Raw genomic sequence first — 13,082 nt, 5'->3', positions numbered from 1 at the left:
ATAAAATAATTTTCCCTGGGTTCACTTTTATTTCTTCTTGTTTCCAGAAGACAATCCAGCATTGGCTTGGTTGTCTGGTTCTGTGTAGGAGCTGTTAACATGTGCAGTCACAAATCTCACCTCTGACATAAGTGCTACATCATTTGAGGTTTTTGATACACGATCACTGCAGCTGGGGTAATCCTGACCAGTCACGCTCCATGCGATAATGAAAGTGAAAAGGTGAGTAATGTAAGAGCAGCTGTTTACATTAACTTTGTCGTTTCCTGTAATTTCCTGTAGTTTACCTAAAGCTACAAACTTGAGAATTTAAGTGGGTGGTTAGGATTTTATTTTTTTTAGTCAGAAACTTTCACTAAAATTCACGTAAACTGATGTATCTACGCAGGTATACACCAGCTATGTATATCCCAGTCATTGGTAAAATTTTGCAGTGGGCCAAATTAACTTCCTGTGAATTTAAGGCAGGTTTCAACAAGGTCTCTTCAGATTTGAAACAAGACTGACTCTAAACCTAGAATTTGTCATGTTACTTCAGAGATTTGTCTTCACCTCTGGCTGGTCTAGTAGGTTGCACCCACAAGTGTGGATGCTGCTGCTGTATGTTCAACTGGAACATTGTTTTATGAGGAAATCAGTGAAGTCTTAAAGGGACTCCAGTGTCTGTAGCTCAGACTACAAACTGTAAGTTAATTCTCCTAAAATACAGGTGCTGTAGAAACAAGTTCCTTGGAGGTGTGATCGAAGTTTAATAGCATCAAAACTAGGACGGTGAGACCACAATTAGCCTCAGATGTTCTGTATTTTCATCTTGTTCATCTGTTCGTACTTTTTATAAGGTTTTTCTGCGGGATCACATCCAGTGCTGGCTGTTGTTCACGTGCTTTGAAATGGAGACTGCTGTATGCTTTTGACTGCTTTCCACCCAGGCTTTTGTAAGTTGGCATTTCCTGGCAACATGCTGAGCAACTAGAACAGCTTTAGACCTCTCACAGGAAAGTACCTGCTCCTTCTGGTCTTGCAACATGACAGAAAATGCATAGTTTCCCTTTTTAGGAAGCTCTTGCATGAAGATCAGCTGTCATGGTTTGTTACATGAATAAGGAGACTTGTTATACCTGGTACCTCCTCTGCTGTACAGTCTTACATGGTTATAAGATAAAGAACTGTGATGTGCAACCAGGCAACTTGGATCTCAAAGCCTGATCTAAACACTAGTAAGGCAAGAACTTTGGTGGATATAGCATCAGAGCCCTTTTGCTGCCTTATCCCCAAGGAGCAAGATCTAAGTGTCACCCCTGAACCCTCCCCCAAACAAAGGCTTGAGTATTTAAGGTGCGGGATAAGGAGGAAAAGGGTCAATTTCCTAATCCTGTATGCTGAAATCTCTTGACAGTAACAGAATATCTAGGCTGAAGGTCCTGCAGACCTACCTGATGGCCAGTGTCTTTCTTCCCTTCGAGGCTCAGGCACCCAAAAGCTGTCCTCTGCACTCTACAACAGCCTTGATGCAGCAGAAGAGAGACAGGCTTTAGAACAGTCCCTTCCCCATGGCCTGTAGCATCAAGCCCTTCAAGGGATTTTGACTCTCAGAGGTGGTATGAACCCTCAAAGTTTCAGGAGGTGATGATGCTTTGCTCTAACTGTTCATAGCCATTTTGATAGTATTATGCTAGATGGCATAGTATCAGTTGAAAAATTCCTCCCAGGAGTCCCTCAGCTGGTTAAAGCAAGAGCTGGTTGCAGAGTAAAGTCTTTCAGGGTGAGGCAGAAGATGAAGTCTCACGTATGTGAAACTGATGAGCAGCCTTCCCCTGTAGCACAGAGGTGCTTACCTCATTCATCTCCCACTGTCATGCTCATCCCATTACAGGATAATGCAATTCAACTAATTAATTTTACTGACTTTTTAACACAAGGTTAATTTTCTGCCATTCTTATGAACTGAATCAAATCACTGTATACTCCCCTCTTTGCCTGCACCAGGTTCTTAACTTGGCCCAAGCCAGCTGAAACTGCAGAGCTGGGTTCCTGTGTCACTGCTTAGCCATGATGTGGCAATAACCTCTGCAGCAGCACTAATCATTCTGCAGCTAGTTAGAAAAATAAAGTGACCAGTGTACATTTGGAGACGATTACGCTGCTGATGTGTTTAGGGTACAGGCACCTTGCTGGTCTCCAGAAAACCGGTGTTCCCTTTGCTTTGGTCAATCGAGTTTAAAGGAAACCCACTGCCAAGCTGCTCCACCGTGATCACCTGGAACAGGACTCAGGGACACTGCAGCTGGCACAGCACCATCACTGCACACAGCACTGAGCACTAAGCACACAGCACTCCCTTCCCACAGGCAAATCCATCACCAGCATGGATTTCTAACTGACTTTGACACCCCACAAACTGCCACTGCTTCTTTCACAGTAAGGATTCGGTGCTTTTTGAAGACATTTAAAAGTAATATAAACACGATTTCTATGAAACTGACCTAATTGAAGCCTCCAGCAGATTTCAAGACAGGAGACTTGTAGAATGCTGCAGTTATGCATCAATGCCGACATCAGAACAGGCTGTTTGCCTTCTATTTGTGCCAGAAAACACACACGAATCTTGGGAAGAGCCATATATATTATGTTTACAGTGCAAGTAAAGGAAACAAAGTGGGAAAAAGATACCACCCATGCCATCTTCTAGTAGATTCTGCCCCTTCACACCCTGACAAAAACCTATGTCACAAATCAGAGAACAGTTCATAGGTCCCAGTTGGACAAACCAAAGAAATATGGAAATGTCAATGTAAGGCACATGTTGAGGGGACTGGGCACATCCAGGCACTCAGGTTTGTCAGCTCCAACACATGGATTAGCTGAGCTGGTCAGACCAGAAAGTCCTTGTAATGCTCACGTCCACCCCTGGTGGTGGCCACATGGCCACCTATGTGGAGACTAAAGCAGGCAGGCTGCCTCCCATGCACCCTTTGGCACTGCAGTCTAGCCAAGAGCAGCCACGCTGGCCCATCGTTAGATAACACGTCACACAGAAGCCAGCCATGTCAGAGACACTGAAGCTATACAGGTAACAAGTAAAAAAAAAAGGCAGAGTCTTTCATGTGGTCTAGCAAAGCTTTCCCAACACAACTTTTACAGCTGGCAGTGAAACACTTGAGCTCCATCATGGCAGCCCTCCCACGTCCTTAAGATTATTCTGTCATAAGGGCAAGTTTGGTTCTTCTGTAAGCCACTACACATCAAAGGATGTTTTGCTTCCAGTAGGTAAAGGGACCTCTTCATAAATTATTTTGAGATAAGGGAACTTCATAGGTAAAAACCAGTATTCCAAGTTGTAGAAGAAGTAAAACTGATGATTCAAGATGACATGATCAATAATTTTTAGAAGATCCACAAAAAACTCCCTGACTGTTTGATGAGGTTTAAATGGGTAGTAGAAGTCCCTTATAGCTGCTGCCAATGTCTTGTTTCCTACCGGTCCAAAAATAGATGTTTCATTTCCCAGATAAACAGGCTCACCACTAAATAAAATTATGCTTGTATAGTTTGTTTGTATCTTCTTAAAGACAGCTCCTAAGTCAGCCAGCTTCTGGTATGTTCTCAGTATGAATTTAGAGCATTCGTAAGAGTCAAACCACACTACTGACCGTTTGTCAGGACTTGACTGAACTGTCCAGGTCTCATAGTAAATGCCAGTCTCATTGTCGTGTCTTACCCATTTTGCCATTTCATTAAACATGGCTCCTGCAAGAGATGAAAACAGGTATTACAGAGACAACGTAACAAATACATGACTCAAAATATTTTCCATCTATTTCAAGGTTCGCCTTTCCTTCCCTGAAGAAGTTTATGTGCAACATTACCTGACCATACAAGGACACATTACCTGACCATACAAGGCGTAAGTTGGAGGGAGAAGCAATATATGTAAATATAGCTTTTTCAGCTGGGTAAATTATTTAAACTGTAATTCCTTTTTCTGCCCTATTTCCTGCTACTATGCCAAAACATCCAAACATCAGGGAACCATGACAGTTCTGATTTTGTTTTATCCATGCAGACAAGCAGTACAGGTGGCAAAACCTACCAGAGATGCTAACAAAGTGCTCACCGGCACAACAGGTGCTTCTGCACTTCCTGAAGTTTTACCTAAATTCAGCAATTCATAGAATGGTTTGGGTTGGAAAGGATCTTAATGAGCCTCAGGGCAGAAGTTTCATGTCTCCACACAAGAAACTCCAGACTGGGATACCTGCTGTTTTAGCAGCTCCTCAGACAGCAAACTGAACTAAAAGCCAAATGATGAGTGGGGTGTGAAGACCAGTAAACTTAAAGCCCTTGAGGATTATTTTTTAATTCAGAATACATGTTTGGAGTACTCTGATGATGGTGTTTTCACAACTGGAATGAGGAAAACATCTCTAACTCAACTCATCTCTCTGGCAGCTTGCTATGGGTGATGCACCAGCCTCTGCTCCAAAATACAGCTGATGCACAGGGCTAATTTGCCTTCTATTTTTCCTGCAGTCCTAGCACTGCACCTCATCTGAGTCCTTCCCACCCTCTCCTTCCTCAGCCACAGCACAGTACAACCATCCATGACTCAGATCTGTCACCTCTTATTCACAGCATGACCAAATTTTGCAGATTCTTCTTGCACAACACATCAGAAGACACAGTCAAACAGCTTGCTATACACGGACTTGAAGATCCCCTTCAGCTTCTCGAATTCCTACCAGATTACCTTCCAAGTGTGTATTCTTTAAGGCATGTTATTGAGAAGGATTTGTCTCTGCTAACACGACTGAGATGAACTTCATATGGAGTTCTGGCCTTAACCTCTTAAATTAAACAAAAATTATTACAGGTTAATGCGTATCTCCATGATAATCTCTTGGAAGATGCCTAAGCAATCAAAAATCTGATTTTGGCTATTCCTGACCTATTTTACAGAAGAAACATACCCCTAAGTAACATTAACACAGCCAGCAGGCATTAAAGGAAAATGAGATTGCTTTACTATGGTCTGCTGACAAAAAGCAGTGTAGGATCTCACACAGGCAAAGAGGACCAGCTGTTTCATACGTTAAAGCCCTCTCCCACAAGATGGGATGCTTTTTGCCTGCTCTTTGAAGAAAGCAAGTTCAGCTCATGGTCACAGAATCATAGAATGGTTTGGGTTGGAAGGGACCTTAAGATCATCTAGTTCCAAACTCCTGTCATGGGCAAGGATACCTTCCACTAGACCAGGCTGCTCAAAGCCCCATCCAACCTGGCCTTGAACACTGCCAGGGATGGGGCAGCCAGAACTTGTCTGGGCAACCTCTTCCAGCGTCTCATCTGAACTTGCACCCGTTCATCTTCTTCCACAGTAACTTTCAGCACTGGATAAATTACCTAGAGACCAAGTCCAGTAAAGCTGCTGAAGGTGGATGCGAGCAAACATAAAGCAGCACATCACTCTATCTGTAACTTTCCACTGTGCCCTGTACACAGCTAACTTTGCAGGGTAAGTCATTTTATCACAAAATTTGCAATTCTCCAAGTCCTCAGTGGGCTTTGTTTGTAAGTCATTCACTGTATTACTACAGTAGTCAGTCAGATTTATATAAAGGACCTTTTTATTTTAGGATTTCAGTGTTCAATATACACAAGGAAGCTATTATGGTGATCATCCACTTATTTAGAGGTGTAATTCCTGGTTTTGTTCTACACCATATGACAGAGACCTATTACTGAGGACATTTGCACAGTTTTTATAACACATAATGGAGGAGACAGAAATAAGGGATTAGTATTCTTTGTATTTCTGAGACAATTTCTAAATATGCCTTATTTGTTTGCCCAGTAATTTACACATTTCCACCAGTTTTTCTATCTCAGCAGTCATCTGTCACTTCACAATAGAAGATTTTGTTTTGGTGAAATCATGTGAACAAGTCCATAATGGTTCTGTACAAGCTGTTTTCCATTTTTACACTCAAGAGACTCAATGTTTTTGTACAGCAACAACAAATGACTCTCATTTAACAACTCTTCAGGGTATTTTGTTCAAAAACCAGCAGCCTCAGACCACTTTTTGTATAGAGTGCAGAGACAGTATTTCAGTGCAAAATTAGCACGGGTGACTAACATTGTAAATAACCTACAAACATAAAAGATACTGCTTTACATGAAGACAAGGCTGACTCTATATTTTATATTAGCACTACCCAAAGCATCTGAAACCTACCTGATATTGTGGTCACAAGAACTAAAGTTCCATTTTCCTTCCAGTGTGCATCATCTATTCCTTCATAAAAGCAGGCAGCGCCCTGGTTACACCAAAACGGTGCATCCATGCCAGGCCGGAGATGTGGAAACGTGCAGTTCCCAAGTTGGAAGAGTTCGTACCACTCCATTGTGTAGTTTTTGCCTGTTAGAGAGCTCTTGAAACCCACAGCATCATGCATAATTTTCTGAAAAAGAAAAAAACCCACTAAAGTCCCAGAACTTAACATAAAAACTACTTCAGCTTGAGCTGTACAGAAAATAAGACACCTGGAAGCTGCTGTGTAATAGGGCAAGAAGACAGAAAGAGGGTCCTATAACACCTTGGATTATTCAGCACAGGTGCACAACATACTGGACTGTATCACACACATACTTTTATCATAGAACCATACTGTCTCAGCGGTTGTCTATCCATCCATTACGAATTCTGCCTCCAGATACTCTGTGGGAGCTCATCTTCAAAACTCAAATTCACTTTTGAATCAACATCACAAGGGGTATCAAAGAAATAAAGACCAGAACAGAGTTGCCAAAACCAGATCTTAGTAATTAAAGCCACAAGAGGAATGAGATAAGTATTTCTTTTAAAAGCTGTAAATAAATCAATCGAACCTTAGTTTAGCAACTCTGATATTTGAAGCTATTTCAATTTTTGACTCTGTGTGCTTGGTTCTGATGTTGCTCCTTCATGTTCACTAGTATTTATTCACTAGGGATTGTGCTTTGAAGCTTAATTATGCTACTGATAAAACTATCACTGAAGCTGAGATTCTTTAATTAAAGTATTCATTCATGGAGTCACGCAAATATGAAAGTCTGTGATCAGTCTTAAGTAAAGTCTAATGATCAGTCTTAAGTAAAGTCTAATGATCAGTCTTAAATACTGATCATAACATTCAAGAAAGAACCATGAAAGCAACCAACTCCCCACAATCCACCATTCAGACCAGATGGCTGTCCACTCCTGACAGGTATTCATGTCCATGCAAACACGTAAGTTTTTAACAACAGAAAAGTTAATACACTAAGAAAGTGTATTAATATCAGGTAATACTGCTGCTCTCTTTAGCACTCACAAGGTCTCAGCTCATGGCTCTGTTTCAGGTTTCAGCATCACAGTTTGAGGACAAAACACCTTCAACTCCAGTAGGTGAAGGTTATGGGACAGAACTGGCAACAGACGGTTTGGAATCACAGAATCATAGAATCGTTAGGGTTGGAAAGGACCTTAAGATCATCTAGTTCCAACCCCCCTGCCATAGACAGGGACACCTTACGCTAAATCATATCACCCAAGGCCTCATCCAACCTGGTCTTGAACACTGCCAGGGAGGGAGCATTCACAACCTCCCTGGGCAACCCATTCCAGTGCCTCACCACCCTAACAGGAAAGAATTTCCTCCTTATATCCAATCTAAACTTCCCCTGTTTCAGTTTTAACTCATTACCCCTTGTCCTATCACTACAGTCCCTAATGAAGAGTCCCTCCCCAGCATCCCTATAGGCCCCCTTCAGATACTGGAAGGCTGCTATGAGGTCTCCCCTCAGCCTTCTCTTCTCCAGGCTGAACAGCCCCAACTTCCTCAACCTGTCTTCATACAGGAGGTGCTCCAGTCCCCTGATCATCCTCGTGGCCCTCCTCTGGACTTGTTCCAACAGTTCCATGTCCTTTTTATGTTGAGGACACCAGAACTGCACACAATACTCCAGGTGAGGTCTCACAAGAGCAGAGAGGCAGGATCACCTCCTTCGACCTGCTGGTCACGCTCCTTTTGATGCGGCCCAGGATACGGTTGGCTTTCTGGGCTGCAAGCGCACACTGCTGGCTCATGTTCATTTTCTCATCAACCAACACCCCCAAGTCCTTCTCCACAGGGCTGCTCTGAATCTCTTCTTTGCCCAACCTGTAGCTGTGCTTGGGATTGCTCCAACCCAGGTGTAGGACCTTGCACTTAGCATGGTTAAACATGAACACAGATAAGACAGGTGCAAACCAGGGGGATCAGATGGTATTCACCCAAGAGGTGTAAAGGAACTAAAGTAAGAGTGTTGAACTAACTGTGCAGTCTGTAACCTAGTGTTTCAACTTAGACAGTGGCAAGCAAGCAGAGCAGCACTGGCACTGCAAAACGGGATTATTGTACTGAACCAATAGCAAGGCTAAAGCAGGGTATCTGAAAGGTCCAAAACCTCTGCAGAGGGAAGATGTGCTTCTTAGGTCTGCTTTGAAGGAGGCAACAAGTTTTTGGATACAGGTAAATGCTTGATTTAAGTTCACCTGAATTGCCAGAAGAAGTCAAAGAAGATTCAAGGTCAGGCTGGACAGGGCTCATCTCACCGAAGATGAGCAACCTCATCTAATTGAGGATGTCCCTGCTCATGGCAGGGGGCTCAGACTAGATGACCTTTAAAGGTCCCTTCCAAGCCATTCTGTGATTCCTTAATGCACTTCATCTGATATAAGGGGATAAATAAATGTATTTTCTTCATGCAGCTCTGGTGCAGAAAAAAGAACAAATGTAACGGTGTGAGTAAACAAAACACTGCCAAAGGTTCATGGGGGAACACATTCAAACCCACCAACAGCGCTGGTCATGCTCTTTTCTTTAGCTGAGCTAAACTCTGTAACTTCTGTTTAAAACTTATAGCTCTTTGGGTATCTTTCCTATAGATAGCTGAACTTGAGTGCTCCAATACTCTTCCATGCAAACACATCCCAATGTTACAGCTCCCCTTCTTGACAACTTCTGTTGAACTCAGCTTAATTTGCCACTACAACTTTGTTAAACAGAAACATCACCTTACCAAATGTCCTAGTAGGTCCCCATATTTAAATTCCCATACTGGAGCCTGTAATCGATACACTTCAATGACATCCTCTTCTTTCATAACTGGAATGGCAGAGCCAGTGGGACAGAAGGTGTAACGAGCTTGGCAGTAAGGATCGGTTTTTGGACGGTAGTCAAAGCGCCTGTGTTGAGAAAGAGAAGCACAGAGAACGATAAGCACAGCTTCCTGGCTGGAGTAACTGCCTTGTGGCTTCCTAAGGGCCTGAGTGGGACAGTCCAAGTGTCCAGCCACCCCAAAGATGGGTTCTGTGATACAGACACTGCAACACCTGGAGCTACACAAGTTGGTCAGATGCTGAGGTGCGCATCTGCAGAAACAGGACTTCAGACTCGTAAATGCCAGCCATGTTGTATACAGTACTGACCACAATACAAATGGAAATACAACTCTTCTGCAACTGACAAAAGACTGTTTATAAGAAATATTCAGTGAAGAACCCTGAATGCAAGGAGCACATATGGCCAGTTGTGAATTACAGCAAGCATTGAATTCTTTTAACTTCTTTTATATAACCTGGACAAGAACAAGTTTGGTAAGCACAGTTATTTATTAACTAACACTACTGGAAATGGATATCTATTGAACATGTAACTATTTCTGTGTACTTAACGTCCCAAGTTCAAACAGGTTAATGAAAATGTTCATGTTATGGCTCAAATGGAAGAAATTAACTGATTATATGACTTGGACATTATAATGTTAATGACTGATTTTGGTAGTGGACTTGGCAGTCCTGGGGTAATGGCTGGATATGGTGATCTTGAAGGTCTTTTCCAACCTGGCTGATTCTGCGACGGAGCTGAAACGATGCAGATTACAAAGGGTGACTTATACCCGCAAAATCAAAGACACACAGATGCTGGGGAGAGAGCAGTTGAGATCTGCCTCTTAACAGTCGGTCTACACAGGGATTGACCAGTTTGCTCTGGGAAACTATCACACAGTAAGAGCTCCCCCCATGGAGCTATTTTTCCTCTAGAATATTGCCAATATCAGAACAATAACAAAAAATAATCTATTCCTCAATGCTAATTTAGATAATGAGGTCTAAGAACCTCCCAAGGATCACTGTTTCCATCCACCATTCCTATTAAGCCTCAAAAACCAAAGACCGAATCTGGTTACTTGTCACTTTATATAAAACCAGCAAAACACTTTTCCAACAAGTCTTCCCTTCCCCAGTTTCCCTCAGATTCACTCCTTGTATTTCAGTTAAAACACAGGTTCCTATATTCCTGTTACCAAGACAGACTGGCAAACACAGCTTTGCACAGGGCACAGCCTGAGAACTGAACACAGTCACCCAGAGCTATTGAATGACACAAATAGCCCAGCCATGAGATGACTCAAGGACATGGGACTTCCTGAGCCATAGTAAGGCCAGGAGCCCTGCTGAGACATGACTGACTGTCAGTGCCGACTTCCCCAAGCTTGCTGGGTACTTCAGTATGTTAGCTTTATTTTGTCCAGGGAAAAAGGGAAGGGAAAGGAAGCTGAAAAAAGAACACACAGTTACAAAGCAAAGACTTATGCCAGCCACACATTTAAATCCTGTTTCTAAATTGCACACCTTGTGTTTTCAACTTCCCCTCCCACTGCACCTTGCATGTGACAAGGAGGTAACAAGCATGTTAAGAAGCACTAAAATACCACATTTCTGAGTTTCTCACACTGACAGGCTTGCACTCCAGTTCAACCACCCCAAGACCCAGTCTTGCAACTACTGAACTTGCTGGAAAATCTGAACAACTCGTGACTACAAGATCAGCTCCTTCAGGCATCACCTGATACAAACATAACTGCTCGTAATTACACAACAGGCTTTCAAAACTTCAGGTGTGTATTAGATAGCAGCTAAACATTGGGAACACCTCCCTTTACAAACAGCAAACCCACAAAAAATACACACACAAGCATAGCTCTTCTCTGAAGAGCTCATTTCCTCGGCATAACTCAAACTGCAGCTACTTGCTCCAGTAAAATGCAGTAACACGAACTCTTCTGCTTTCCCCAGCACCACCACATCTTCCTCTGGAGCTAAAAAAGCCCTGCAGCAGAAATAGGGTGTTTATACGATTTCATTTAATATGAGCGGAACTATGAAGGAAAGTTAAATTTAAAAAAAATACAATAAATCATAGCCTGACTTCCTCATTGTAACTCTTCGCTAGAATGGGATTTAAAGGATCATCTTTAAAGCAAGGGCAGTCATTCCCACTGCTGACAGAGCTCACAGGGATGGGACACCCACTCCCTTGCGAGCTAAATACACCCAGTATTGCATATATATGACAAATACCCCCGCGATTAGAAAGGGGAAACTATTCATGGCCATTTCAGTACAAAAATTAAATAAGCAAAGAAAACCAGCAGAAAGCTGACGGGTCGCGAAGGAAGCGGCGGCGGGGGGGCGGATAGGTGCGGGCAGCCGCGGAGCCGTGCCTCTTACAGCTCTGGCCGCTGGGCCCCGTCCGTGTACTCACTCACCTGTAAGGCACCGGCCACCGCCGCTCCGGGGAGCGGGACCCCGCCGAGAAACACAGACCCCAAACCGCCGCCGCCAGCAGCAGCAGACGCAGCAGCAGCAGCCGGTAGCGTCGAGCGGCGCCCATGGCGACGCGCCCTTCGGGGTCTGCGGGCCCGGGTCCTGCGGCCCGGCGGGGGAGGCGGCGGGGCTGAGACGGCCGGGCGGAAGGGAAGGAGTGAGGCCGCCCCCGAGCCCGCCCACAGTCCCCGGGGAGGCGGTGGTGGCCCGGGAGTCCGCGGGCCGGAGGGCGTGAAGCAGGAAGGGCGAGTTCGCGCTGTACGTGGGGTCCCGACCAACCGCAGGGAGTTTTTAACCTCTTTCCGAAGGAAACCTGCCGTGTGGTGAATCGGCCTTTAAAAACGTCACTTGATGAGCCACGATTTCGGTCTTCTGGAGACAGTTATGCATTCTTTTATCCGAAGCACTTGTTAGCAGCTCGGGGTGTTGTTTCACGCTTTGGGGCCACTTTAAAACACACATGAAACTCCCATTCTTACAAGCGGAATGCCCCGAGAGGGATGACCTGGATCTGGACCCAGGACGATGAGTTGAGGCCTCACCAAGTGGCAGAAGGTCGTTTGCTGTGACAAACAGAGGTGTCCTGAGCCTCTTCTGGCTGCCCAGAAGTCTCGTCTGAAGCTTTTCAGGGCTTCAAGCTAAGTTTATACATCAGTCACCCACTCTAGAACACTTAACTCAGGTTGTAACAGCTTACATTATGGGCATTAGATAGAGGTTTATTCTCTCATTTTTACAACATAGCAAGAACTATATCAGAGGAACTCTGGCTAAGGGAAACGGCAACTACAGCTTTGCAAGCTGCATCCCTGCAGCAAAGAGATCTTTCCAGCTCTGTAAAGTTCAAAACCGGCTATGCTAGCATCAGAGCTCAGGAGGATGTTTGGTAGTTAGCATCCACGGTGAAAGAGCTGGTGTATGCTGTTCACTGGATAAATAATAACTGTGCTGTGAACTTCTGTCTACCAGGAGGCAGAGAAATATACCATTTCATTCCTTGCATATAAGCCCCTAAAGAACAATCAGTTCTCTAGTCAGCATTATGCTAGCCTATCTCCAAACAAAACTGGAGGTGGAAAACCCTGCATCCTACATAAATATGCATGATAGGCTGCTGAATACCAGTCTCTGTAATGCTGGAGGTACTAGAGGTGTTCAAAAAACCTTAAGATGGCACAGCTATTGAAATCTTTCATTTCAGCCACTTTTCTCTCTCTCAGTTCGTTGCTGCCTGATTCTATACTGCTTATGTTTAAAATCCATGTCATTCAGCACTATACATTAATTTAATGCATGTATACATGATCTATATTGTCTAGACTGTGCTTTTGCCAAGAAAGATTGGACCAGATGATCCTTGAGGTCCCTTCCAACCTGGTACTCAATGATTCCATGATTCTACCATAATTCT

General features: G+C 43.8%; 1 protein-coding gene across 1 annotated transcript; it reads right to left on the bottom strand.

The window, feature by feature from the left end:
• Window positions 1–2,609: 2,609 nt before the first annotated feature.
• On the bottom strand, window positions 2,610–11,855 carry CLN5 (CLN5 intracellular trafficking protein). The gene is made up of 4 exons (XM_062636952.1): window positions 11,614–11,855; window positions 9,082–9,247; window positions 6,236–6,461; window positions 2,610–3,747 (listed from the first exon to the last, which is right to left on the bottom strand). The coding sequence occupies exons 1-4, from the start codon at window positions 11,736–11,738 to the stop codon at window positions 3,236–3,238; spliced, it is 1,029 nt and encodes a 342-aa protein (XP_062492936.1). The 5' UTR covers window positions 11,739–11,855; the 3' UTR covers window positions 2,610–3,235.
• Window positions 11,856–13,082: the final 1,227 nt, after the last annotated feature.

The sequence above is a fragment of the Pezoporus occidentalis genome, unplaced genomic scaffold (genome assembly GCF_034315485.1).
Source record: "Pezoporus occidentalis ecotype Australia unplaced genomic scaffold, CSIRO_AGI_Poc_V1 ctg5, whole genome shotgun sequence".
In the NCBI taxonomy this organism is placed as follows: domain Eukaryota; kingdom Metazoa; phylum Chordata; class Aves; order Psittaciformes; family Psittacidae; genus Pezoporus; species Pezoporus occidentalis.
This window is presented reverse-complemented; position numbering and strand designations above follow the sequence as displayed.